We start from the raw sequence: 25,312 nt of genomic DNA on the forward strand, positions 1-25,312 counted from the left end.
ACCACTGCTTCCCATTGTGACTTTCCCATTGGGAACTTGTTCCTTGTTTCATCATGCTGGGGACTTCCTTGCTCCCCCAGGGAGGGACCTACAGCAATGAGATGGACCTGGCTGGGGTGGGCAGGCACGGTACCCTTCTGAGGGCTGTGACTCCCTTTTCTGAGGGATGTACCCTCATTTTAGCCTTTTCCCTGCCTGGGATTGATGCCAGAGGAGCTGGGAGGTGGGTGTGAGGAGTGTTCACCGGGCTGCAGCCACGCAGACACACTTCAGGCATGTAAGCGTGGTGATGCCAGGCAGCACCAGACTGGTTGTGGTTCTAGGGACTGAAGGGATTTGTTTTTTTTTCCTTTATATTAAAAGCAGACTTGCATTCAAATGCAATATGGTGTTTTGAAGGAAATAATTTTGTGTGTCCAAATCTCTGCTGCTGTTTTAAGAAAATAATAGTCCTGTTAATAAACAGCTGGTATAAAACCAATGTTGTGTTCAGGAGTAGAAAACTGATAATGAGGACTGAAGCAGAGAGTAGCTCAGAACCACGTACACAGTGGTGTATTTGCTTGAGTTAATGACAGTCTGATGTTGTTTATTTTTGTTCTAACTGACTGCCCAGATCAGTATTGTCTTCAGGATGCTAATGCTAGAACTGCATGTTTAATGGACAGAAATATTTCCATCTAAGCCTGGTCCACCTGGCTGTTCTGTGTACAGGCCAACATGTGTAGCTTGTCTCAAAGATGAAAATAAGGCTGCTCAGTCACTGCTGGGTGTCAGGAGAACACTGGGACGCCAGTGCAGTGTAATTTCTTTGTAGCCTCCTGGAGAGTTTCTGCTGAGGTAAGGTGGCACTGCACGTGTTGCTGGTGATTTGTTCTTCTGAGGATTTCTGGTTTTCAACAAGCTGCTTGGTGTGAAGCAATTTAGAAGGCCTCCGTTGTAAATCTGCTCCCCTGCCCTTGCAGTGGGTCAGTGCATGGATGTGGTACCAGAAATTAAAAATGTACTTCTCTTTTCAAGGTAGGAAAGGTACTTGGAGCATGCTGTATTTTATTGTGTCATCAAAGCACATTATTAATGTGAAGTAGCATCACTTACCCTCTTTTTATACTTGGAAGGCAAAGTGATGATCACTAAGTACTTTGCACCAGCCTGAATGATGGATCGTCATGATAGAAGGGCACATGAAATGATGTCAGGGTTCCCTTTTGGCCCATAATCCACAATAAATGTGTGTGATTATATTTGGGGTTTCTTCATCCTAGTGTTATGATCTATCAGATTACTTCAGTCCAGTTCAGAATTTAACAATTTCAGGGGATAAGTCATGTTTTAATATGATATTTTGGACTTCTTTTTTTCTTCTGCTTCTTAAACCTTCAGTACCTTTGAGGCAGCTCCTGAATTGCTTTATATAAAGATGCAGCATACAAGGAAGACAGAGTTTGAGACTATGTGTTGTTGCTACTGCATTTCATATAGACCCATGTTATTAGCCAGATTCCTGTAATGTGCACTTCCTTGCTTGCTACAATTACTTACTGCCTAATGACAAAGAATTGGCTGTTGCTGGTACTGCTGCTTCTAAAATCTGGTGCATTCCTCCTTTGTTGAATTACAGATTATTATGTTTGTCAAGACTTAGTATGGAATAGTAGCAAGAAAAATTTTATTTTGTGGTAGGCCCAGAACAATCTTCACAAAATAATTCATTATTTTATTTTGAGAGTTAGGGGAGACTAGGATAGATGTGGTCACTCTGTTATGGACTTCTTGAGTAGAGTAGGAGTATACTACAAATTTTTAAGAATTTTCTGGTTAGAGTGGAATAAAAGAGCAATCACAGAATTGTTAAGGTTGTTACTTTGTTTGTTGATCATCCTCTTCTGTGAATTGTTTAACCTTTCAAACCTTTTCAGTGTAGCAAATATTGCTACGCCAGGTTCTGAGTATTTTTTCCAGTTTATATAGCCTTTTTGTGAGATTGGATAGGATATTAAAAAACAATAATAAAAAACCCAAACACGAGAGATCTCTCTTCCTCTAGTTATTTGAAAGGTTGTATTAACTCTATTCATATTTCGTAATTTCCCTGGCAGTTGACTATGAAATCTGACCTATTTAAATGGTTTTACTGTACTACATTTCCTGGAGACCTTTCAAGATAATTTGCTTCCTAATCTAAATTTAACAGTTACATAAACCACATTTTGGAGACTTGGAAATTGCTACCTACTGCATCTGCTTTTTTTTTTTTTTTTTTTTTTTTTTTTTTTTTTTTTTTTTTTTTTTTTTTGTAAAAAAGCCATATTGTAAAAATGTAAGTACAGAATTTTAATCTGAAATCTGCATGTACCCTGTCTTTTTGTTTTCATACATAGATGCTGTATCTCTTTTTAATAAAATAAAGTAGGTTACTTTTTGTCCCACTTGAAAACTTCCATAGTGTTGTGGCCAATTCCATTTTTGTCAGGCTATTTTAAGATGTGAAGAAGTAAAATCTCACAGGTCTAGGATATATTTGCTTAACAGTTTCTTGAATTTTCTGGTTCTGTCTTTTCCATCTTTATATGTCCTAACAGGTACTGAGTAGTGTATGGATGTGTTTAACCTTTGTCTGCAACAAACTGAAGCCAGGAAGCACGGCTATTCCTTGGAGATACTGTTTTGTTCAGAAATCTTGGCTGGCTGTAAGGATTCATTTTGTGTGCTTGTCACTGATGTCTTTCCTAATATGCTGTACAAATTCAGACTGTGATATCTCATCCTTGTGTCTGCTGTTACTGATGAACTATCCAGAGGAATGCATTAGAAAAAGAAGCTAAATGTAACACTTTATTTGGTAGATTTAGTTGTTTACTCTGATGCAAATTGAAAATGAAAAATACTTGTTTGTCTTGTTTCAGCAGGTATTTGATATGGGTTTTTGTTTTGGATAAGGCTCTAAATTTTGTTACCTGTCTGCACTTACATGTGCTGCTTGAGTGATTTTTTTTTTTTGACTAAACCATGGTAACTAGCTTTTGAAAAGTGGGAAGTGCCTTAAGTCAGTGATACATTGATTCTCTTCAGGGGCGGGAGAGACTGGTGATGGTGGCAAGTGGCTGCTTCTTGTTCACTTTAGCAGTGCAAATACTTGTGAACAAGCAAAAAGGAGCAAATATAACTTAGAAATCATTAATTACAAAATGTATCCATTAGATTTTTGGAGATAACAGTGTTACTATCTTAAGATTCTTGCGCATGCTGGCTGAGGTGTTGATTCCTCTTAGTTTGGGATTCGTGTTTTAATTTCAGCCAGGTGTGTTCAGGGTGGCTTTTTTCTGGCTTTCCTTGAAAGTACAGTGATGTGTTGGATGCAAGCATTGATTCTGTCTCCAGGGCAAAATTCGCAGTATGTGCAGCAGACTTGTGGAAGCCAGGGAAAGCTGGCAGTGCAGTGTTGCTGTCTGTGGCTGTTTTTCCTGGTTGTTTTCTGCTTAAACACACAGAAAGGTTCAGGGCATCTTGACCTGTGTTCAGTTGTTAAGGTGACAGCAGGCAGTGATGCTGATTTCTCTTTTTTAAAGTTGCAGTTCGTGTCTTAAGCTGTTTCAGACAGATTGGGCGTAAATCTGCAGCCATGGTTTCGCAGGTTAGGAGTGCAACAGGTATAGAATATGGTTCAAGTTTAGGAATAGCTCTACTAATTAATATTAAAAAGGATGCTAGCAAATGTTTCATTGTAGTAATTGCCTGCAGAGTTGAACATTTTTTTTTTCCTTCTGACATGATGATTTCTTACTGCTGCTTCTGTTTTTCAGTTTTCACTTAGAAGATCCCTGAAAGTGGACATCTTTAGAATTTGTGTATGTTGTCATGCAAGTGATTAATAAGATGTTAGTCCCTCTGTGCATTAAAAAAGAAAAAAAAAAAAAAGAGGGGCAAAACCACTTTATATATTATATTTGTATTTTTAATGGTAATTTTTGAGGTAATCTGTGCTTGCCTATAATGCCTGTGAACTCTTGAAGTCCACAGCGGAAGCACCCCTACTTACTTTCTAAGGTAGTGAGAATCATGATCTAGTGACTGAGAAACAAGGATTTTCTCCAGGCGTTTTGGGGGGAGGGTGGCAGAGCCACGTCTCTTGTGCTCTGCAACAACGTTTCAGTCTTGAGTTGCTTTACACTCCCTTAGCTTGTGCACTGAAACTGCTAGAGAGTGTCAGTGCTAAAACTTAAGTCTGTTCAATCAAGAAGTTCATCATGTCCATTGGCAAAATTCCTGGACAAACTGAAGGATGCCAGTCTGCTTTGGGCGTTTTGGACTGAAGCTGGGAAAGGTTGGCATCAATTTTCATGGCAGGGGGGAGTATTCTTGAATTGGGCAGCTTCTGATTCTTCTCCATTCTTCAAAGGCAGGTGAAGTGAGGCAGGAGCTTTCCCACTGAATGGATGTCACTTTGGGATCCCTCTCTAGTGTTTAGGGAATGGAAGCATCATTATCAGGGAGCCTTTCTGATGAACCCTCATGCCTTGGGGTGTAAGTGAGCTGGAAGTTGTGTGACATTCCCAGTGTACACAAGGGGACAGCGAAGTGGTTCTCTGTTAAAAAGAAAAGTGAAATCCTCTGTAGAGGTGGTCTCTGCTGAATGGTGCTGACGCTCTGGGTCCTCCTGCATTGTGTGGAGACATAGGGTGAATTTGTAGCCTGTTAGGCACTTAAATAACATGACTTACCAAACACAGCACACCTGTAATTTGTTGCAACTGTGGATTTTTGTACACTGTTGGTGTGGTTAATATTGCTGAAAAAATTAGACAGGAATCCAGTACTATAACTATTCAGGGCTTTTTTGCCCTCAGTGACTACTTTTTCTGTTTCTGGCTGCTGTCATGGAGGTGTAAATCTCCTGCCTGAGCTGCTACAAACCCAGTTCTCAAATAACAGCTTGTTACTTTTGTTTAGTGTGTGTTTGTTTGTTTTTCTACTCTCATGGAGTTTTTGCAGAGGTGAGCTTTCTGTTCTAAAGGTTTTGTTACACTTGCCATTTCTATGTAAGCTGTCTTTGAAGTGTAGGCATCTCTGCTCTTCTTTCCTAGTCGCCCAGGCAGAAGTCCAGGCTTCCTGGGTGTTCTGTCCTGTAGCTGTCTCTCTGAACCTCATGTTTGACCCTACTTTAATTGAATGCTCATGTTATACTTTGCACATAGCTGTCCTTAATACAGAGTGAAAAGGTTTTATTGCTGCATATTTATATAGGCTCTAAGAGATGGGAGTCGCCTGCCATAAGATTTCAAGACCTTTTAACAATTGTTAAAAAATTCACCTGAACATAAAACCAAAGCAAGTAGCAAGCACTTCCATTTCTTGCTAAGAACTGGAAGTGCTTGCTACTTGGTAAGAAATGGAAGTGAGGAATACTGCTCAACTCACCTAGACACTTGTTTTTGTTGTTTCCCAAGGTCTTCTAATGTACCTGTTGGTCTTTAAGGCAGGAAATGAAACCTGCCAGCAGATAAATTGTCATGGGCAGAACCTGCATTTTTTAGGGAGACTTGGCATGCTCCAAGGGGCTGTGTTTGGCCTGGAGTGCAAGCTCTCAAATGGGCACTAAGTTGTATTTGCTCTTCATTAAAATCTATCAAATCCTTTAAAATAAAATCTGTCGAATCCTTAAAATCAAAATCTATCTAATCCTTTAAACTTTGCAAGCTGGCAATATGAAAGTAGTCTTCTAGACCTGCCTTCAGTACCCTGCAGCAAACTTCAAGTCTGGTGCCCCCAAAACAGGTACAAAGACACGTCCTTCTGACCCAAGTGCTTTCTACATGTCAAACAGCTTTTGTCCAAGAGCTTCATGGAAGTTTCTTCATCTGTACAAGCTACCTTACATTGCTTGCTGGAAGCAAAGCCCTGTGCTGTTTTGACTGTTTAATTTTTGATGTCGGTCTTTTCTGGGACACCGGTCTGCACATATACCATGGCTGCCTTGTCTCCCTATGTTGCCTGATCTGTGAGAAGGTGAATTAATGTGAAATTATTTGTTATGTAAAGAAATTTTATACCTTAAGTGATGATGCAAATGATCTTTGTCCTGTGTCTTTGTCTTCCCCCCAGCTTAAATATCTGACTCAGAAATTCTGTATCTGCTTTCTTGATAAGTGGAAGCATTGCTTCCTTTGTCAGCTTTCAGGAGTGTGGACCATGTCTTTTTATATAACAGGTTGAAAGGATTGATTAAAACTTTGAGTGATCACTGCATTTAGATTCAGTAAACTCACTCTCTTATATACAAAAGACTGCTGAAATTTTCCACTAAATTAAACACTTGTGCCTCAAACAATTCAATTTCAATCTCTTCAAAGCCTTTGGGCAGGCTTCTCTTATCTGGAGATCTTGTTTATCCCGTGGTATTTGGATAATCTCAAGACCCATTGTACAGTAACTAATGTGGAGTGCTTATCAAATAGGATATTCAGCTGTGTTGCTTTTTTTAATGGCATGTGGTTATGTTTAAGCAATGAAGCTGTTTACACTTCAGGTGTAGCCAAGCTGGCACTTAGAGTACTTCAGACATTTCAGGTTCAGCTATCTGTAACCTACTTGAGCATATCTTCTGCTTAAAAAGAAGCAAAAAAAACCCCCAAAACAGTGTTCTTGTATATTGCTGCAGAATTACTTTTTACTTCTTTTCCTTATTGATTTTCTCATTCAATCCATTAAAAACATAGGGGTGATTTTATTTACTGCTATTAATTGTAAATTGTTATTGAACCTTAGTTAACAAATGTAACATTGAATATTATAGAGTGGCAGGACTAATAAGAATATATATGGATTTTTCTTGGCACTTGTTTAGAGTATATAGCTGATAACTGTTCTGATTTTTCTTTTATTAAGTAGTGGTGCAGAAAGTTCTTCCTCTCTCTCTGTAACATTGCATGTTGAAAAATGAATTTCAAAAAGTTCAAAACCTTTTTTTTAATGCAACTGGTGCAGTGCCACTGAAGTATTTCTAAGTGATACTCTTGATCACTTCTCAAACTTCTGGAAACCATATTGCTTATGAAATAAATGGTGGTCAGATGACTTAAATGGCATCAGACACTGCTTTCTATGATTGTCGCTATTTAAAATCTGCCTTTTGCTTTGCATCGATGCCTTAAAGTTTGTGTTTGTTTGTTTAGGTTTTTTTAAGGTGTGCCATATTTCTAAATCTTTGCCTTGCTGTGCATCCACCTTATTTCCTGGCCTCCACCCGTCTCTCAGCTAGCTACTGCCACCATGGCAACTCTTCCTCCAGCTGAACAGATGGGACATTGAGTGGAGCAGCGCACCGCTCATGCCCTGCCGGGAATCAGCTGCCGGGTTGCACTCCTTTCTGCAAAATTAAAAGCAGGCTCTGCCCAGCAGAGGCATGCTGGTTTTGAGGGTGCTCAGTTTCACAAATAGTATTGTGATCTAATAGTTGCTTGCAGAAATAAAACATAGTGACTGAACTGGGATTGTTTCTATGCCTGAGACCTCTTCAGAGGAGCTTTGCCTTTAGTTTGAAGAACTTGGCGTCAGCCAGCAGCCAGTGATTTTCTGGTAGAACAGTTGTCATCAGCTTGTTTATTTTCTCTTTAGGATGCGTCAGGATGAAACGCCACAGGCATCTAAGCACCAGTGACAGTTCAGACAATGAGAGTAAGTAATACCTGCTAGTTTTTCTTTGGTCTATCACCCCCTTGTGGTTTCGCTCTGTGGTTTGAGGGCAAACTGTTTAACCTCTTAAAAATAAAAGAAAAATATGTTTCTTGATTGATTTCTTTTTGCATTTGTGGTCTTTGGTGTTCTGAATCATGTTATAGGAGGAAAAAAAGGCAAAGGATCTTACAAGGGGAGTTTTGAGTATACTTAGAATTTTAAGAGAAACTTGTCTATCTTTCTCATTCATGGTTGGCAAGAAGAAATCTGTAAATCAAGAGAAATTCTACTGCCCAGGGTTCTATTCTGTGATTATTTTTTAAAAAAGAATCCTGTTGTCTCATGGTATGCAGAGCTTCAGCATTAAAATAGTTGGGGGTGACAAGCTACTTGAGCACTGTTCAACAGTTTAGTATGAAGTTACACTTTAAGTGTTTCTTGGCAGACATCTGCCTGAATATCTTTCAATTCTATCTGCAAGAAACCAAAAACAGAACAACCCTGTGTGACAGGGTCTTGTTTGTTTCTTATAAACCTGTGTCTATCTAGTAGCTCTATACGTAATAATGATTCATTGTCTTATTCACTGTAAGTCATTGATGTATCCTCTGCTGAAATAACATTTTGCCAGAAACATCTAAGATATCACACTATGGGTTTTTTGCATCTCTCTTTAGCACATTTTAGTATCATTGCTTTATTTTTCAGGGTTTTTTTTTTTTGAGCATTTTCAAGCTCTGTTTTCTTCCTTCCACTTTGTTAGAAGGGAGCTAAATGAAGGAAAGCAGTCTGTCTGCTTATTTGTGTTTACTCATGCTTGTATTGGGCAGAGCAGAGTGTACCCATAAACTTGGTGTGCTGTGGTTTTATAAAGAACGAGTGGAACAGGAAGAGCTGAAATTAAGCCTACAGACTGCCTAACAGGTTTTTTTTGCCCACATCTTGTCAAAAATTGTAATTCAAGAGATTGGAGGGCCTGGTGTTTCACTGGAAAAATTAAATGAATTGAACTGAGCCATAATGATCCTTTTTTATTTCTTCTTTTTTTTTTAACAGGTCCTTCCACTTCCTTTTCTTCTTGTTCTAAGTACAGGAGCAAGTCAAAAACACCAGCAAATGAACAAAAGAAGCCTGCTGAGGTAAGAACTGGGTTGGTCACTGGTAGTTTTCTTTCAAACAGTTTTCATTTTTCTAAGCCTTGAAGAAGTGAGTTATGAATTTAATGGTGATGAGTCCTTTTGTCACCTGTCAAATTCTCTGTGAACCCTTATTTTCCTCGCTGTGTGAGTATTATAGGAACTCTGATATTTGTTGGACCACAATGACTTATGGCATTTGCAGATAGTAGCATGTAGCCTGTTCTTTACCTGGAATTTTAATATCATTTTGAAATTGGCAAAAGCTGGTATGGTCTTACAGTTCGAGAGCATAGCACTCAAAGTGGTTCATATGTATGTGTTCAGGAAGGGTGCTGTCTTTCTGCTTCAGGATGAAACAGTAGGACACTTAAGTGGGTAGGATATGTATATGCAGTGTTTGCTGCTTTGTTACTCTTGGCTTTTTACTGTCAATGTAGCTTTTTTGTTTACTCTTCCATCTCCACCTGTTAGAACCGCAACACTTACCTTCACTGTCATGGGACCTGTACTGACCTATTTACTAAATCGGCATTTATGCACAATCCACTGCCCAAAGCCATCCTGTCAACCATGCCATTGGTAGCCCCTCTAAGTGGAAGATTTGTTGGCTGCCTTCTCCAGATTTTATGCTTGCTTTCTTAAGGTCTGAAGTCAGATACTAACAGCAAATTGGAGAAATATTTCTTGTTGCTCATTCCCCTTACTTGTTGTCACATTACCTCTGAATGAGTCCTCCAGAATTTTAGTATAACTGCTGAAAAAAGACTGACAAACCCCACTTTATTTCTGTGGAATTCAAAGCTATTTACTATACCAGCAGCTTTTTACCTGAGTGGTTACTGCTGTGCAAGGTTGTGTGAAATATGTAGGTTGTGCTCCTATAGCTTAAGCTATTCAGCAAACATGCTTCATGCTTCTTTTCTAAATGCTGCTAACTAGGTGGGTTTGGTGTGGTAAGAACACGGTAAATGATACAGAGTGTGTCATTTCTTTGGAAGCTTAATTCTTATTGCAAGTCAATTCAAGAAGACTCAATTCTAAAAGAAAATGCAAAAAAGTTAAAAAAATGGGCTAGAACTAGCTAGCTAGTTTTATTTTTAGTGTTTTATTTGCAGCTACCAAGAAGGTTAAGAAAAACTCACTAAGCTTTTTGCCTTTAAGATGTTGTTATGAGGATTATGGTTCTGTAAGAATTTAAATCTTAAAGCAGCTTGTGGCGACTGAGGTCTTGTAAGTGTTGCTCATGTGTGCCTAGGCAGTAGCTTTGTTACCAGTCAAGCTGTGCAAATGGGAGTTGAAGCACATATATTGCCAGGCTTGTTGCTGTTTCAGATACATGTTGGTGCTAGTCCCTTACCAATCTCTTCTTTCTGCCCAGCCATCCAGTTTTATTCTTGTATCTCTTCATCTTAGGGATTGCCCTATTACAGCCTTCTTTGAGTTTGGTCCATTTTTTCTCAATGTGCATATGTACATCAAAGCAATAATTATGAAGATGTGGTCCAGCTATGTAGCATGCAAGTTTTCTGTTTACCTAACTTCTAGGAATTAAAACGAGCAGTGTTTTCAGTTCCTCCTTTTCAGATCATCTTTGCTGCCTTTTACCAGTTCTGAGGCAAAATCTTGATTCCTTTAATGCTTGAAATATGAAACTTTGAAGAACAAAATCTGGAATATGCACTTGAAATTTAAGAAGTCTATTTCATAATGTAATCCTTCCAGTAATACTGGAATCTCTTTGTCATATTTGACTTAAGATTCTGCTCCTGGGGGGAAAGAAAGAAGAAAACAAAAAAAAAGAAAGAAATCCCAAACTTTAGAACATATCCTCTTTGGAAGGAGTTTCCTGAGTATAATATTTAAAAGATCCCTGAAACAAATAAAGTTATCCTGGAGAGGGAGTGGAAGGGAAGGTGACAGTAGTACTGTACCTCTTGTACACAGGACTTTTTTGGCTATTGTTTATGTTTTGCTTTTGTTCTGCTAGAAGCAAACGCTCCTCCAGCTCCTTTAAAAGCATATGCTGGGAAGTGTAGTATACAAAATGCTTTTGTCAGCAGAGCATTGAAATTGATTATTTATGCATCAAGTGGTGACAGGGGAGCAAAGCAAATACTGAAAAGAGACCCCACTACACATCTAATATCTATTAGATAGAAATTTAAATTTTCAGGCTGACAGCATCTCTTTAGCAAGGCCTCTCTGTAACAAGTTGGCATTGCTCTCCTTTCATTCACCTCTGCTTGCCAGGCAGCAGGCTGTTTCTTGAGTTAGTGATGCAGAAAATCTAGAAGGTCAAAGCTATAAATAGTTGTTTGGGAATATTTTTGTTCATGGTCTTCATACATTAAATTTTTTTTCATGCCAGTAAGCCTTGGTTTTTCAAATAAATTTCATATGAATACATATGCTTTCTTCCCCTTTCTCTACCATCATCAGCCCAACCTGAGTACCTGGGTTCTCTCCAAACAAAAGCTTGGGTTTGGTGCTCCAATAAGCAAGTAGTGAGTATATGTCCAGTTCAGGACTTACCTAAATATGCCGATGTCCTCTGAGGTTGCCTGTAAAAAGTGATGACTGGCTGCATCTGAGGACTGCTTGAATTGCCTTCCAGGTGCTTTAGAATCCAGGTGGGTTTGGGAATGGCCTCAGTGGAGCCAGGTCATGTGGTGTTACTGCCAGGCCAAGAGGTGTTGTGTAACAGTGCAGATGTCAAAGCCCATTTCCAGAGCCTGTATCAATCCAGCAGGGATGGATTGATTGATTGATTTATGTTACTGGGTTGGACCTGGTTTCAACTTACTCCAGTCTCCTCCTTGGAGAATAAGATGAAAACAAGGGAAGCCTGTAATGATTTTTCTTCAGACCATGGAGCTTCTGTAGGTAACGTCAAAAGGAGGGCTGTGTCTCTTTCTCGCTGTTCACCTTCTGGATTACAGTCTATCACAAACTACTGAAATGGTGACTTAAAAATTCTGTTATCCAATTAGCTTTAGCATTTACTGTGAATAAATAAGCTGTGTGGATGTTAGAGGCACACCAGTAATTCAAAGTCATAGCTGGTTTGGACTTTTATGATGATGTTGGCCACATACCATTTGTGGTGTTGCCCCTCAGTGGATTTAAACATAGACAGGAGGGACTCACAACCTTCTGCAGTAGGCTGTGTGGGATCAGCAGGGTAGGAGACATTTGGATGTCTGACTCAGCATGAAGCCTGTATTTGGCAGTTTCCTGTCTCCATGAAAGCTGAGGCAGAAAATGATGGCAGAGTAGTGGGAATAATTTTTGCAGGGAAAATGCATTAGCTGGACTGGCCTGTATGACTGACCATGTCTTTTCCCTTGTGCTTGTGGGGTCACAAAAGAGCCTAAGAGATCTTTATGACACTCAAATTTATGCATATATTTTTTCAATCCTGTCTCCTCCTTGAAAGTGCAAAGAAGTTAAGTTAGTGTTGTGCTTTTTTTTTTTAAACCCTTTCCATATAACATGGTAATATTTTACTTCTCTTTGCAAATAGGGTTTCGAATCTCACAGCAGGAGAATTTTTTAATCCCTCATTGCTGATTGTGACAGCTGTATTATCATGTGAAATGCAACTTACCTTCCAAAAGTAAATGGTCTGCATTCATTACTTGGGTACATGAAACTCTTTTTAGTGGCATTTAACTGCCACATAAATCGTAGGTCTTGATCCTGAGACTGTAAGACTGTAAGACTAGACTCTTGGCAGCAAATTGACTCTTTTTGCAGTTTTAAAGTGCTTTATTTTGTTCTGTGAGTGAATGGGCAACACGGTTAAACTATATTGCTTTGCATGCACCATGTGTAATAAGAAACTGCCACTTTTATGTGCATGCTTACCTTAAAAAATTCTGAATTATCTGGGACATGTACAGGCTTCCCAAGACCTCTGGCAAGCATGTGTTATCCATGAGCTACTTTTTAGCCTGCTTGGGTTAGTGGATTTTAAAAAAAAATGTAAGGCTGGAGGTGCAAACTCATCAGTTACTTTATGATTTTTTTTTTTCCCCTTTGTGATGCTGTCTCAGGCTATTTGAACTCTTTAGGAAGAGGTGGCCCAAATGCAGAAAGGTGTGGAAGAGCTTGCTTGTGAAAAGGCTGAGCTATTTTACCTTTGAAGTGAATGAACAGGCATAACAGTCAGTGTGAATGGATTGGAAACAGCAGAACTGGAGTGCTTCAGTCCTGCCTGTCCTTGTGATAGAAGAACTGGACAGAAAAGGCAGCCGTGAGCATTGAAAAATGAGGCCAAAACTTAGAAAATTTGTAGCAATTAAAAGGATATCCTTTTCATGCAATTAGGCTGGGAAGCTCATCTGCTACAGGAAGTGGTTGAGACTCAGAATTAAACAAGATTAAAAAAGGAATTGGACAGATGATAACAAGTACAGATTTTTAAAAATATCTGTATAAATTAATGCCACTTTAAAAATTGATTGTTAGGATTAACCCCAAAATCCAAAGCTTATGTCTGATTAGCAACCAGAAGGAAACTTGACATGTTCTTGCACATTCTTGTGGCTCATGAGATACTGTCAAAGACATGATGTTAGGTAGCATTGATTTAGTATCCAATTTCCTGGCTTTTCCTATACATGCTTGTAGAAGGAGGCTAGGAAGAGTCATTGCTACTTAAATGAAAATTACAATATTTCATTTACTTGGGTCCTGGATAATTCATTAAGCTAGTTTTAGGGAGTAAGGGGTTTTAACATTAGGATTTACTGCCTTGCTTGTCCAAATTGTGTGGACGTTTGAAAACTACAGATTTAATTCTACATATATTCCTGACTACCACAGCATTTTTAACATTTTAAGTTTCTCAGTCTAGTTGGTATATGTGCCTGGAGCTGTAGCTTCATTTCTATTTGAAATTTATGTTGCCTTTTATTTACTTTGCTGCCAAAAATCACTCAACCAACCAAAAGCCAAAGCAAACCTGCCTTAAGTTTCTACACTTCTCTGTAAGGTAAGTTTCTTGGTTCAGAAACTTCCTGCCCAGGTTGCAATGTATTAAGAGGTAAAATTCTACCTTTCCAGGATAAGCTCACCAAGTTTGTTCTTGGAGCTTCATCCCCTGTAAATGGGGAGTCTTTTGCATATACTGTCAAACACCCATACAAAGATAAAGTATGCTCAGATACTATGTGACTGTATTACACTTGTAATAAGTCACATTAGAATTTAAATTTTGTTTTATTATTTATGAGGTGATTTTAGGTGTAAACCTGCTGCTTTGTAAGTGTATTTGCTGAGGGTCTGTATTTGAGAGCTACAGTAGTAGAGTAAGCCTTAATGCTTGGGGGTGCTTGTGGGAATAAAAGTTACTAGATCCTTTCAAAGGAGAATAAAGAAAGATTATTTTACCCTCAACATGATGGAAAAACTCGTGTGTAATTTACATTTCACCTAAACTCAAGTGTTTGAGAATAGAATTTCAAACTTGGCCTTCGAGATGGATTGGGAGGGACACCAAAAATCTAGGAAAATGCTGGATGTTGTCTGGTTAGAGAGGATGCTGGCCCTCATTCCATGCTGTTTGCTGTAAAAGATCTAATATACTTTTGCAGGGAAGACAGGACATAGTAGTTCCCTCCTGCTTTTTAAAAAATCATAGCTCTGTGTTTCTGTGCAATGCATCTTCTGACTCCCCAAGAGATGGGTGTGAACTGAAAAGCCTGAGTTGCGGAGTTCTGCTGGGTGCAGGGGAAGCCTCATGACTGAAGCAGTTACATGCAATCCAGCATAAAGTGGGCTTTGATTGTAACAAGAGCAGTTAACCCATAATTTACCTAAGCCTTGGAGGTGTGGTTCCCAGTCATGGCCTAGATGCCTGTGACAAGCGACTTATTTGTATTGGGAGTTTGTAAGCAGTTGATCAGAGTGCCTGAAAGCACGGAGAATGTCACAAGAAGAAGTATTGGCTTACATTTTGTTTTTAAGAGATGACACAATCCATTTATTTTTCCTCACACATATACATTTGGGCAAGACATGGTGAATGAGCAGTGGCATCAGTCAGCTTTGGTAGTAGCTTACAGAGGGGTATTGGAAAAGTTATTTCACTCTGTTTTTTCTTTTCTTAATGTGATTTTAAGTTTGCAGTGGTCATGAACAGAAGGTGCTTGGCAGTCTGTGCAGATCTGATATTTGAATTGTTCATCAAAGATGGGGTTTGTAGAAGGCCATTTTTTTGTCAAGACCATTCTCTGTTTTCAATGCTAGTATTTCACTGTGAGTCTCTGTAGCATTACTTATATTCTCCCTGATATCTTTAATGGATAAGGATACTTCATACAAAATCATATTCTTTGTTTCAGAGCCTGATTTATTTAGAGTAAGCACAACAGGGTTCAGTGAGGAAGATCAAATATTGCATTTCCATAGAGTGCTTGCAGAAGGAGTTTGGGTTCAAATCATAGATGGCTTTTGGTGAAGTATTTTAAAATAAATTCTGAGAGGTTAATTTTTCTTGGACATACTCTTCTAACATAATTTCCAAATAGGACTCAGAAGTCTGAAAAACAAATATAATGCGCAAACTATATCTTTGCTATCATTGTTTCTTGGTGTATTAGTGCTTTGGGGGAGCAGAGCATCCATATTTCTCAAGACTTTTTGTAGAATTTAGCTTTTAAAGGCTTTATAGATGGCAATGTGTCTGCAGAGCTGAGCTCTTTTTATGTGTCTCATCCTCTGTCAGGGAGGAGGTATGCAATAAACAATAAACAAGCCACAAAACCAAAAAGACTGGAGGGGGAGAATAACTGGGACAGGTGACTCAAACTGACCAAAGGGATATTCCACACCATAGAATTGTTTTATAAACTGGGGGAGTTACCCAGAAAGGGAGCTGATCTGGGTTTGGGAAGCAGGGTCTGGCGCTGGTCAGTGGGTGGTGAGCAGTTGTATTGTGCATCACTTGTTTGAGTTTTTCCGTTATATTATCACTAGTGTTACTATTATTTACCATTATTATTGTATTTCAATTTATTTTCAATTATTAAACTGTTCTTATCTCAACATACAAGTTTTACTTTGATTCTACTCCCCATTCCACCAGGTTTGGGGGGGAAGACAGGGGAGGAGTTGAGCAAGTGGCTGAGTAGTGTTTAATTTCCAGCTGGGCTTAAAACCACAACATGACTAAAGAACAAGGTCTTTTGTTCCAGATTTAAGCCCCATTTCTAAAGCATGAAATATGTAATAGATGTTCTCAATGAAATGGTAATGATTAGATTGAGACAATGATGACATAAGCAGACACATTTCATTGATGTAATTTACTCAAAGTGCTGTACTGCTTGTGGTTGAAGCTAAAAATTCCTGGCAGCAAAATGAAATTTTAAGTTCAGACCAAGCAGTCTCACCATGGTAAGGCTAAAACTCGTTTGTACTTTTGTGCTCTCTTTGCTAAAAATTATTTTTAATAAATCTCACTGTCACACAGTAACTACTGTGGAATGCTCTGAGTGGTGGGGAGTTTCCCACTTCTGTGTGGCTCTGGGAGCTGCACTTGGTTATAGCTCAGCTCTGCAAGGCCTTGTTCCGTTGTGTGCTAAAGACACTTGCCCCAGCTGAGTCTGGTTGTGAGGAGTGATGTTTCTGGATGGGAATATCTTATAAGCCTAGCCTTGGCATGCTCATTTTTCAGGTATTTTCAATTTGTATGATATTACAGGTGATGTAAAAATAAAGTTGAAGGGTTGTCCTTTATGTAAGGTAAGAAGTAGAGCTACTTTGAGGTGATGGAAAGATTGACCACTCTGCTTCATGGGCTAACTGGAAATTCAGGTGGTTCTTGCCAAGGGGGTGAGTGTGTGCTGTGGAGCAAACTAGGTGTTGTTCTCTGGACACAGTTAGTAAAGGAGCAGCATTTATTTGTTTTTCAAATAAATGTTGGAAAGAGATGGCCATGAGGAGAAGCTGGCTATCTAAACCCTGGAGGCATGTGTGCTGCTTTTTCTGTAGATGGCCTAGTTCATAGCCTTAAGGCTGACTGCTGAAGTAGAATTTACTTGATTTGTCAGAAAACTGTTTGTGTCCCCTGAGTTTTTTTTCTACAATGAAAGAAATACAGATTGAGTATTCTCATGCTGCCCTCTGCGAGTATTTTACTGTTGGAAGACCCTGCTTTGGCACACGTGAAGAAATTAAGAATGACTAGAGCTAAAGATTGTGATGATTCCAAGTGTCTGCAAGAAATCCTCAACTGCACTGTTAATCACAAGTATGGACAGGCAATTCTTAGGAAGTCTTAGCTGAGTTTTGGAGTCCCTTAAGGTTTCAAGAGTTATCTTTTTATTGATTAAATCTTTACCTGTACTGTAAACTGTAGAAATCTGAAGCAGAGAACTTTGTTGTGGCATGGTGATGGTGTGGTTAGTACTGACAACGGTGAAAAGAAACCCAGAATAAGTTCATGCTCCAGGGGGTTTGTGCTCTAAAAACAGTGATACAGTTCGCATACATAAGGGATGATTGGAAGACTTGCTGCTAAGCAGTGTAGTTAGAATACTGATGCCTTTAATAGCATTTTTCATCTAGTGGTTAAGTAGTGGGTTTGATTGGAAATACTTCACTTTTACATTCTGTCAGTGGCTTAAAAAGTAGTTTGTAAAGCACTTACCTCAGATAAGATTTGAGAAATATATTTTCTGGTAATTAAAGCAGTCATTGCACTTCCCCTGTTTCATACTTTCCCCTTCCGGTGCTCTTTGGAATTGTGCCCTGTTAGTGCTTCTCATAATTCTGGCTCTGTACCTGTAACACATAAAACTAAAATGCCTTTTAAGTGGCATAAATAATTTTACATTTTATTTTGGTGTGTACATATAGTGCTTGAAAAAAAAAATGGATGCTTGCAGTCTCAATGCTTTCACTCTTGACATTCAGATTTTAATACAGGCCTGTTATGTACCTGAGGAGTTTTATACAGAAGGCAGCAGTGAACAGTCTGTTCTGAACCAAGACACATTAACAGCAAATACAAGACCCTTGAATCTGTGGGTTTGAGTACCCTCGGTCAACTTGCTCTCCTGGCCACCCATATGAGATGCAGTTGTAGAACATAATGAAGTAACACTGATGTTCCAGGTCACCAGCAGCTATTTCAATACCTGTTTAGCACAGAGACTTTTTAATTAATATTTACTGGATGATTTCCAAGAACAGCTAAGAATTTTTGCAGTAGGCATAACTGGTCTGGTACTGTCAAATTGAAAAGGGTACGCAAAGATATTGGGCTCTGAGATTGTTTATTACTCTTCTGGTTATAAAACTGAATTGGTAAGAAGAGAATTCAACCTGTCACAACTTACTGCAGGGATATTTTCTATTCCATTTTATGGCCCTTTGAGGATTTGGTTTCTTATTACAGTAATACAGTTAATTAGTTGCAATGTCTCCCTAAAACCAAGTCACAGTTACTGTTTGCTTTACTGAACATTAAGCTGGTGCAGTGCAGCAGTGGAGGAAAAAACCCATAGAGGATAAATATGCCCTTTATTTAAATTGCACGCACCTGTAGTTGACAGATATTGACATTAAGTAAGCTTTGAGATGACTGATAATCATGTTTACATGCTTGTAAAAACTTAACTCTCTGGAGGCAAGTGTAATGGCTGGGGATCTGCTGCCATGGTTTGCTTTGTATGAGGGTGATGTTTCATGGTATAGGTTTGTTAAAAGATACTGAGGCTGGATTTTGTCCATCACTGCTTACACACAGAGCAACACAGGTCTTGTGGTCCAGCAAAGGCAGCTGTTCATCTTTGATCTCAGAAGTCCCAACCAATAAAACTTCAAGTGGTTTTAATAAATGAGCAAGTGCCTATCCATCAGTTTTGCCATGGCAACTGTTTTTAGCCCATGATGAATATGACAGTTTAAAGTAGCTGAACTGCGTGAAGGAAAAGGATATCCTACCTTGTGTCTCAGTTAGGGTACAACCTACAGGCTGGCAATAAGCTGATTGAAAAATATGGTGAGGAGTCTTGAATAGGATGCAGGCTTCCTTTCTCCTCTCTCTGATTGCCTATGAAAACTTTCTTCCTTCTAGTTAGCCCTTGGGCAGCAGCGTGGTTTTGAACTAGTGTCAACTTCTTATCCTGCTATACCTAATGCACTAAAAATTAATAATCTAGGTAGTTTCAGATTGATTTGTGTTGATACTATGTTAAAAATTATCAATGCACAGGCACTGTTTCAGTGTAGGTAAGAAAAATACCTGCCACATTCTTTAACACAATGCTCTTTCTCAAATCCATCTTTGCACTCTGTGTTTCCTGCAGGTGTTCCGCAAGGATCTCATTAGTGCCATGAAACTCCCAGATTCTCACCATGTCAACCCTGATGAGTATTACGTCTTTGCGGACACATGGAAGCAAGAATGGGAGAAAGGGGTTCAGGTTCCAGCCAGTCCAGAAACTATTCCGCAGCCTTCTCTCAGGTATTGGGGATCAGACGTGGATCATGTGTACAAGATGGCAACTCAGAGAAGATGGTCTCTCAAAAGCAAATTGTCTAAGTGCAGTCAGATTTTCTCTGTTGGTATGTTTAAATCTTCAGTGCAGCCTTCAGACATGTTCTTAAACCACACAAGTGCCAATTTGGAAAACATTTCTGTGGTGCTTCAGTCCAGATCTCATTCTGTCTGCACGCTGTTAGAGTATCTACATTGCGAGTGTAAAGAGATCTTTTTTCCTCAGGCACATGGTGCTATGGATTAAAAGCTGTTTTTTATTTGAGCATGGGGAGTTGAATAAATTAAAAATAAACCCATATCTTACGCATATTACTTGAAAGGTTTCCCTACACTGCATGATGATATCAATCGCTAGACATGCAGTTATCACTGATACCTGATAAAATTGCACATTTGTTTATATAATCTAATTTTGGTTATTCTCAATGTTTTAGCTTTTTCTACCTTCTCTCACCACAGTTGGCTGTTTAACGTTGTAGAAGTTCAGTGATCTCAGATTCTGAAGATAAGATAAAGAATCTTCTCTTCTCTCACACTGTGTTTAGGCTAGGGAAATATAGCACTGTAGTCCTGCAGCACTTCCTGGTGGAAACAAAGCACGTTTGAGCACAGAAAGGTTAATGCCAGCATGCTCTTCAAGACTAAGATAAATCAATTGTGTGGTGAAAGTGCTGAGTCAGCATAATTTAATTTCCACTGATGCTATTGTCACTAACAAGTTATTAAAAACAAGTATATTGCAGCTCAGATCAGCAGTATTATATTAGAGGGAAAAAAAGGACCAGAAAAAAAAAGCTCACAAGAGAACTAGAGGAAAAAATGAGCAGGATAAAGGGGGATGAAGAATGGCAGAAGGACATTGTTTGTGCTAACATTGATAATCCACATTGTCCAGTCAGAATTATGTGGGCTACAGCTTGACAGCTGCCTCCTCCTTCTTTGCTGCCTTATTTTCTAGAGTTTTTATCTTTTCCTTGTCCTGTGGAAGGTGAGCTCCAGAAAGCATGTAGAGCTGCTCATGCATGGCACTGTTCCATTCTGTATGTCTCTGGCTTCCTTCCTCGTGTAGGGCTTTTTGCACTGAATTCAGAGAAAGATTGAACTTTATCTAGTTAAGATTATTCTTTCTATTCCAAAATCAAACCAATTAAACACAGAATTTTATCTCTGAAAATACTTGAAAGAAACAACAGAAAGAAACAACAGAAGGAACACAAATCTTTTTCTCCATTGCTTCTTGGATGACTTTTCCCCTTTACATTTTTGCTTGGCATCAGAATGTTTCTTGCATAACAAAAATAATGTATTTGTAATGTGGATAAGGTGTCATTTACAAAATAAATGTTGACTGAGTATCCGAAATGGAGAGCAAGGATTTTCCCCCCTCCCCACACACACACACACACTACAGTAGAATTACTACAGTAAGCTTTCATGGAAAAGCTGGTGTTTTCAAGACATCAATTGGCAAGACTTCCTTATATCATTTAGGGAGAATATAGATTGTATTGGTTTTGTGCATAATAATTTGTGGGTTTCAGAAACAGTTGCTTTGTCGTACCAGTAGCATTTGTTAAATGGAAGTCATATGGACAGGCTTACATTTTAAAAAGGGTTCTGTATATGTAGTAAACCTTGGAACATTTTGGGTGAAAAAATGACATTTACAGAATCCTGTCTCCCTAGGCTGACTATACTTGCTGGCTAGTTTAAAATCTGCGAAACCCCAGCTTTCTTTGCACTTACAGCAAATATTTTATGTCTTTCAAGGATGGGTTTTAAAAAGCTGTAAGTATTTATTTTTTTCTTTTCATTCACAGGGTTGTAGCAGAAAAGGTAAAAGAAGTACTGTATACACGACCCAGAAAATACATCCACTGTTCCAGCCAAGAACCCACAGAACCAGGTTACATCAACATTTTGGAACTAGCAGAGTCTGTGTGTCGCTATGACTTGGATGACATGGACATCTTTTGGCTCCAGGAGCTAAATGAAGAGCTTACAGAAATGGGTAATTCCACAACATGTTCTCATTTTAAAAGCTGCACTTAATTTCTGCTGTTGGGGTTGTAGTCTGCTGTATAAGGTCTCTGAAAGATTGGTGAATGAGAATTGAATGGTAATGCTAAGAGAAACAGGAGCTAAAAAACTAAATACTTTCTTGATCTGTTAATGTTTTATGTTTTACTTGTTGTGCCTAAAAATTTCTTGATGTCCAAAATCATCTGCAACTTCTGCAGAATGAGGCAGGAGAGAAAAAGCCCACACCAGGTGGAATTAATTTCAGGACTTCAAAAGTTAAAGATTTTATATAGGGAAAGCAGATGTTTCCATTTCTTGAACTTGGAACATATCTGCAAATTCTGAGTTCTGAGGAACTTGCATGCTGGGTTCTCAACAGAGTAATTAAGTTTCACACATGTTAGCCCATTCAAAATCAGCTAAGTAAACTTTCTTTTGCCATGCAAGTTGTGGGTATAGAGGTCTATGAGCAGGAGTGAGCTATGGAAAATATTGGAATTATCACTGGAATAATTTAATTGTGGTGGAATAGCCTGTGTGGCTATTCTTCCATGGGTGATTGTAGGTCCTTTAGGAAGGACAGATTGGCATCTCCTGCATTGGCTGTTAATAAAATAAGAAGTACCTATAGAGAAGTGATAATCAATGGCCGCATTGTCTGTAACAGCAGTGAAATAGTGGTGACTGAGATCCAGAGAGGAGTGAGGAGGGGAAGTAGTTTTTCTGGTCCTGGACTTCAGGACAGCATGTTTCTACCTAGGGTGGGATCTGGGAGGCAGCTCTGAAGGGTGGAATTACTGAAGAGAGCTAGCAGGGCTTCAAGAACACTGTCCTCCAAGCACAAGAAAGTTCAATTATGCATTCAGAAAAATGACTAGATATGTTGGGAGACGGGTTTGGTGAAGTAGGGAGTTCATGACTGAGCTCCAGTGCAAAAGGATGCACATAAGTAGAAGCAAGGATAAATAACTTCCCGGGCATACAGGCATGCTGTAGGCAAAAGCTGTTAGCTTTTCAAGGGGGCAGATCTCCATCCATGGAGATTTTCAAGATATGACTCCATGTATCTGCTAAGCAACAGCCTTTGTGGGCTTCCTGTTGACTCTGCTTGGAGTCCAGGCAGAGGTTGAAGCCCTCTGTAGGACCCTTCCCACCTGAATTATTCAGGAATTCATTTAATTCAGGCAATGAGAAACATTAGGGCATGGGAGAGAGCACTTTAACTCTCCCTGTTTATTGTTTGTAACAAGGAATCACAATTAGTAGCCTTAGTTAAAATATTAGCCTCTGCAATTAATGTTATGTGAATATCCCAACATCTGAAGGCCTGAGTCAATCATAAGCTGTGAACATCATGATCATTTTTGAGCAAGGATTTTGATGAGATGCAATTTGGAGATGTCTTGTAGCTGTGAACATCATGGGGTTTCAGTGCATGTCCCGAAGCTGCAAGCTGAGGGCCAATCTCTTAGCAAATACTTTTAAAGTGGTCCTGCTTATGTTGAGTTTGATTAGTGGTGAGTACATATAGCATATGTAGTGTTCACGTGAACAGAGATGGATTACAAGAGTATATTTGTCTACTATCTTATTTTTAAAAAAAAAAATCAGAAAAATAAAACCAGTTTTCATCATCATCATGTTTTGATCACCTCATCACAATGGACTTAGAGGTACTGGGTGGTGCAACTTTCATTACAAGATAAGAAGTATTCTTGATAAGTTTTATTTCCTAGGGCATTAGTCTACAGAAGAACACAGTGTGTGATTTTTGGATTTCATTAGTGTTTAGTAAAATTACAGAGGTGCAGGAAGGGTTGTGTGAGAGCAGCCAGTAGTTACAGCAACTGCTGTTTTTTATGCTGCAGTGCTTTCTTCCAGGTGCAGCCTTGTGGTTTGTGTAAAATTTTTACTCAAGTAGTAGTTCTGCTTGTATTTATAAAACAATGTTATAATTAGTCTGTGAGTGAAAAATCTTGTCTATTTTTATTTTATTTTTAGATGCTGTGTCTACTGCATTAGTTGCTCGAAGTTGTCTTTTTTCTCTTCCTGCTTCTCTGACTCAGAAGCATCTGACTGTCCTCTAATTACCCTTCCCTTTCTCTGTTGTAGGATGTGGGCTCCTGGATGAAAACACGATGGAAAAGACAATTGAAGTGCTGGAGCGGCACTGTCATGAGAACATGAATCACGCCATCGAGACCGAGGAGGGGCTGGGTATCGAATACGATGAGGACGTCATCTGTGATGTGTGCCGGTCCCCGGACAGCGAAGATGGGAATGACATGGTGTTCTGTGACAAGTGTAACATTTGTGTCCATCAGGTTAGTGCCTGCAGAAACGTTGACACTCTCCTGTGGTTTAAGTTTACCCAGGCAAATGTGGAATTTGAATGGAAGTTGAATGCTAAGTGGAGGACTTCGCAGTTTTCTGGCAATAAGAAAGTACTAGGGCATGGGAGAGAACACTTTAACTCTCCGTTTATTGTTTGTAACAAGGAATCACAATTAGTAGCCACACATATGAGGGGTGGTGCGATATTGAGGTGAATTTTTGGACTATAACAATTACAGTAGATTAAGTGGCCTAGCATAGTTTATAAGTGGACAGCTACAGTCTAGCAGGAATGCAAAGTGTGTTTTTGGGACATGCAAGTATTTCCTCTGTGACTGTAAATAATTGTTCCCCCTATTACTAAATCTGCTTTTGAAGATAAACAGGACAGGAAATAACTGGCTGGCCTGTTTGTGAGAAATCTAAAGATCATTTGTTTTAGAGCTTTTTTTTTTCCTTTACTGACTACTTATTTAGTCAGACGTAGACTGCCTAAATTTAGCCATCTGGAATGGTATGTAGGCACTTAATAGAGTGATCTTTTTCAGAAGCCATCAGCACCTGCAAAAACCATGGTCTCAGTCTGAATGGTGATCATGTTTGTAGTGTTTCAGATGCAGTCAAGACTTTACACTGCCTGAGCTCAGCATAGTCAGGTAAAGATATCCTTATAATCAGAAAAGGGATATGAATCCTGTAGTTTTTGTGCATCCTGTTCTGGAAGGGAATTTTGCTACAAATTAAAAAGGGACCAAGAAAGTTATTTTTTCTTTAAATGCATTTTTGTACTGATTGCAAGTAATATTTGGAGAACATATCTGACTGAAAAAAGACCTGTCACCTCCCTGCTCACAGTGGGCTGGCTTCCAGCCTGGCTGCTTTCCTGATCTGAGTCCCTGTGTGAAGCAGCCTGTGAGCCTGAGTTGGCAGTAAGGTGGCCAGTGACAGGAATATGGCTGGCAGCTGGGCTGCCTGCTCCAGTCCTTGCTTCTCCCTGTTAAGGAGTAATGATGGATTTGCAGTCAAAGGCTCATGGTTGTCTCCTGACAGCTGAGTTTGAGTTGATGGTCTGCTGCGTCCTTGCCCCTCACTCTTCCCTGTGCTGGATCTGCCTGAAACAAACTGGAGTGTCTGGGCTAGAGTGAATCCTATCTATAACAGGGCTAGAGCAAATCCTAACTATAACAACAACTTGTTTCATTTTTAATCTGGATCATTTTGGTTCAACAAGTAGTCTCAGGTCTGTTTGTCATCGCAAGTTTGGAGGTGGAGGGGAGGAGGAGTGTGAGAAAATTCCTCCTTCATTGGTACCCTGTTGTGCTGGCTCAAACACATTGTGAAATTACTGTTTTAGTAGTCTAGGCATCCTTTGCTTATCAGTTAAAATTAGAAAATAGTTTCAGTCAATTTCCAACACCCTAGATATGATCTTAGATGTAATGCCACTTCTGCTCTAGTAACAGAAAGACTTCTGGTGGGAATATGCCACAGAGGAGGAAAAGAACACTTGTAAAATTTGGATTGCAGCTCCCCCTGTTGGGCTTTTACAGGAGTTGTCATATGAAAAAAACCCATTTAGGTTAGTCAGTCCTACCACATTTAATTCAGGGAAGTCCCCCTCCCTGCAAGC

The 25,312-nt window shown here is 39.2% G+C and overlaps 1 protein-coding gene across 2 annotated transcripts in view; it reads left to right on the forward strand.

Annotated features, from left to right (window-relative positions):
• JADE3 (jade family PHD finger 3) overlaps positions 1–25,312 on the forward strand; it is a 63,839-nt gene that overhangs the window by 24,112 nt on the left and 14,415 nt on the right. For both annotated transcript variants that reach the window (XM_041468556.1, XM_041468557.1), the window contains 5 exons: positions 7,615–7,674; positions 8,731–8,813; positions 19,133–19,290; positions 21,147–21,337; positions 23,461–23,672. In XM_041468556.1, coding sequence (XP_041324490.1) covers positions 7,626–7,674; positions 8,731–8,813; positions 19,133–19,290; positions 21,147–21,337; positions 23,461–23,672 — 693 coding nt within the window. In that variant the 5' untranslated portion in view covers positions 7,615–7,625. The remainder of the gene's footprint in view (positions 1–7,614; positions 7,675–8,730; positions 8,814–19,132; positions 19,291–21,146; positions 21,338–23,460; positions 23,673–25,312) is intronic.

The sequence above is a fragment of the Pyrgilauda ruficollis genome, unplaced genomic scaffold (assembly GCF_017590135.1).
Source record: "Pyrgilauda ruficollis isolate IOZ18807 unplaced genomic scaffold, ASM1759013v1 scaffold22, whole genome shotgun sequence".
NCBI classification, from domain to species: Eukaryota; Metazoa; Chordata; class Aves; order Passeriformes; family Passeridae; genus Pyrgilauda; species Pyrgilauda ruficollis.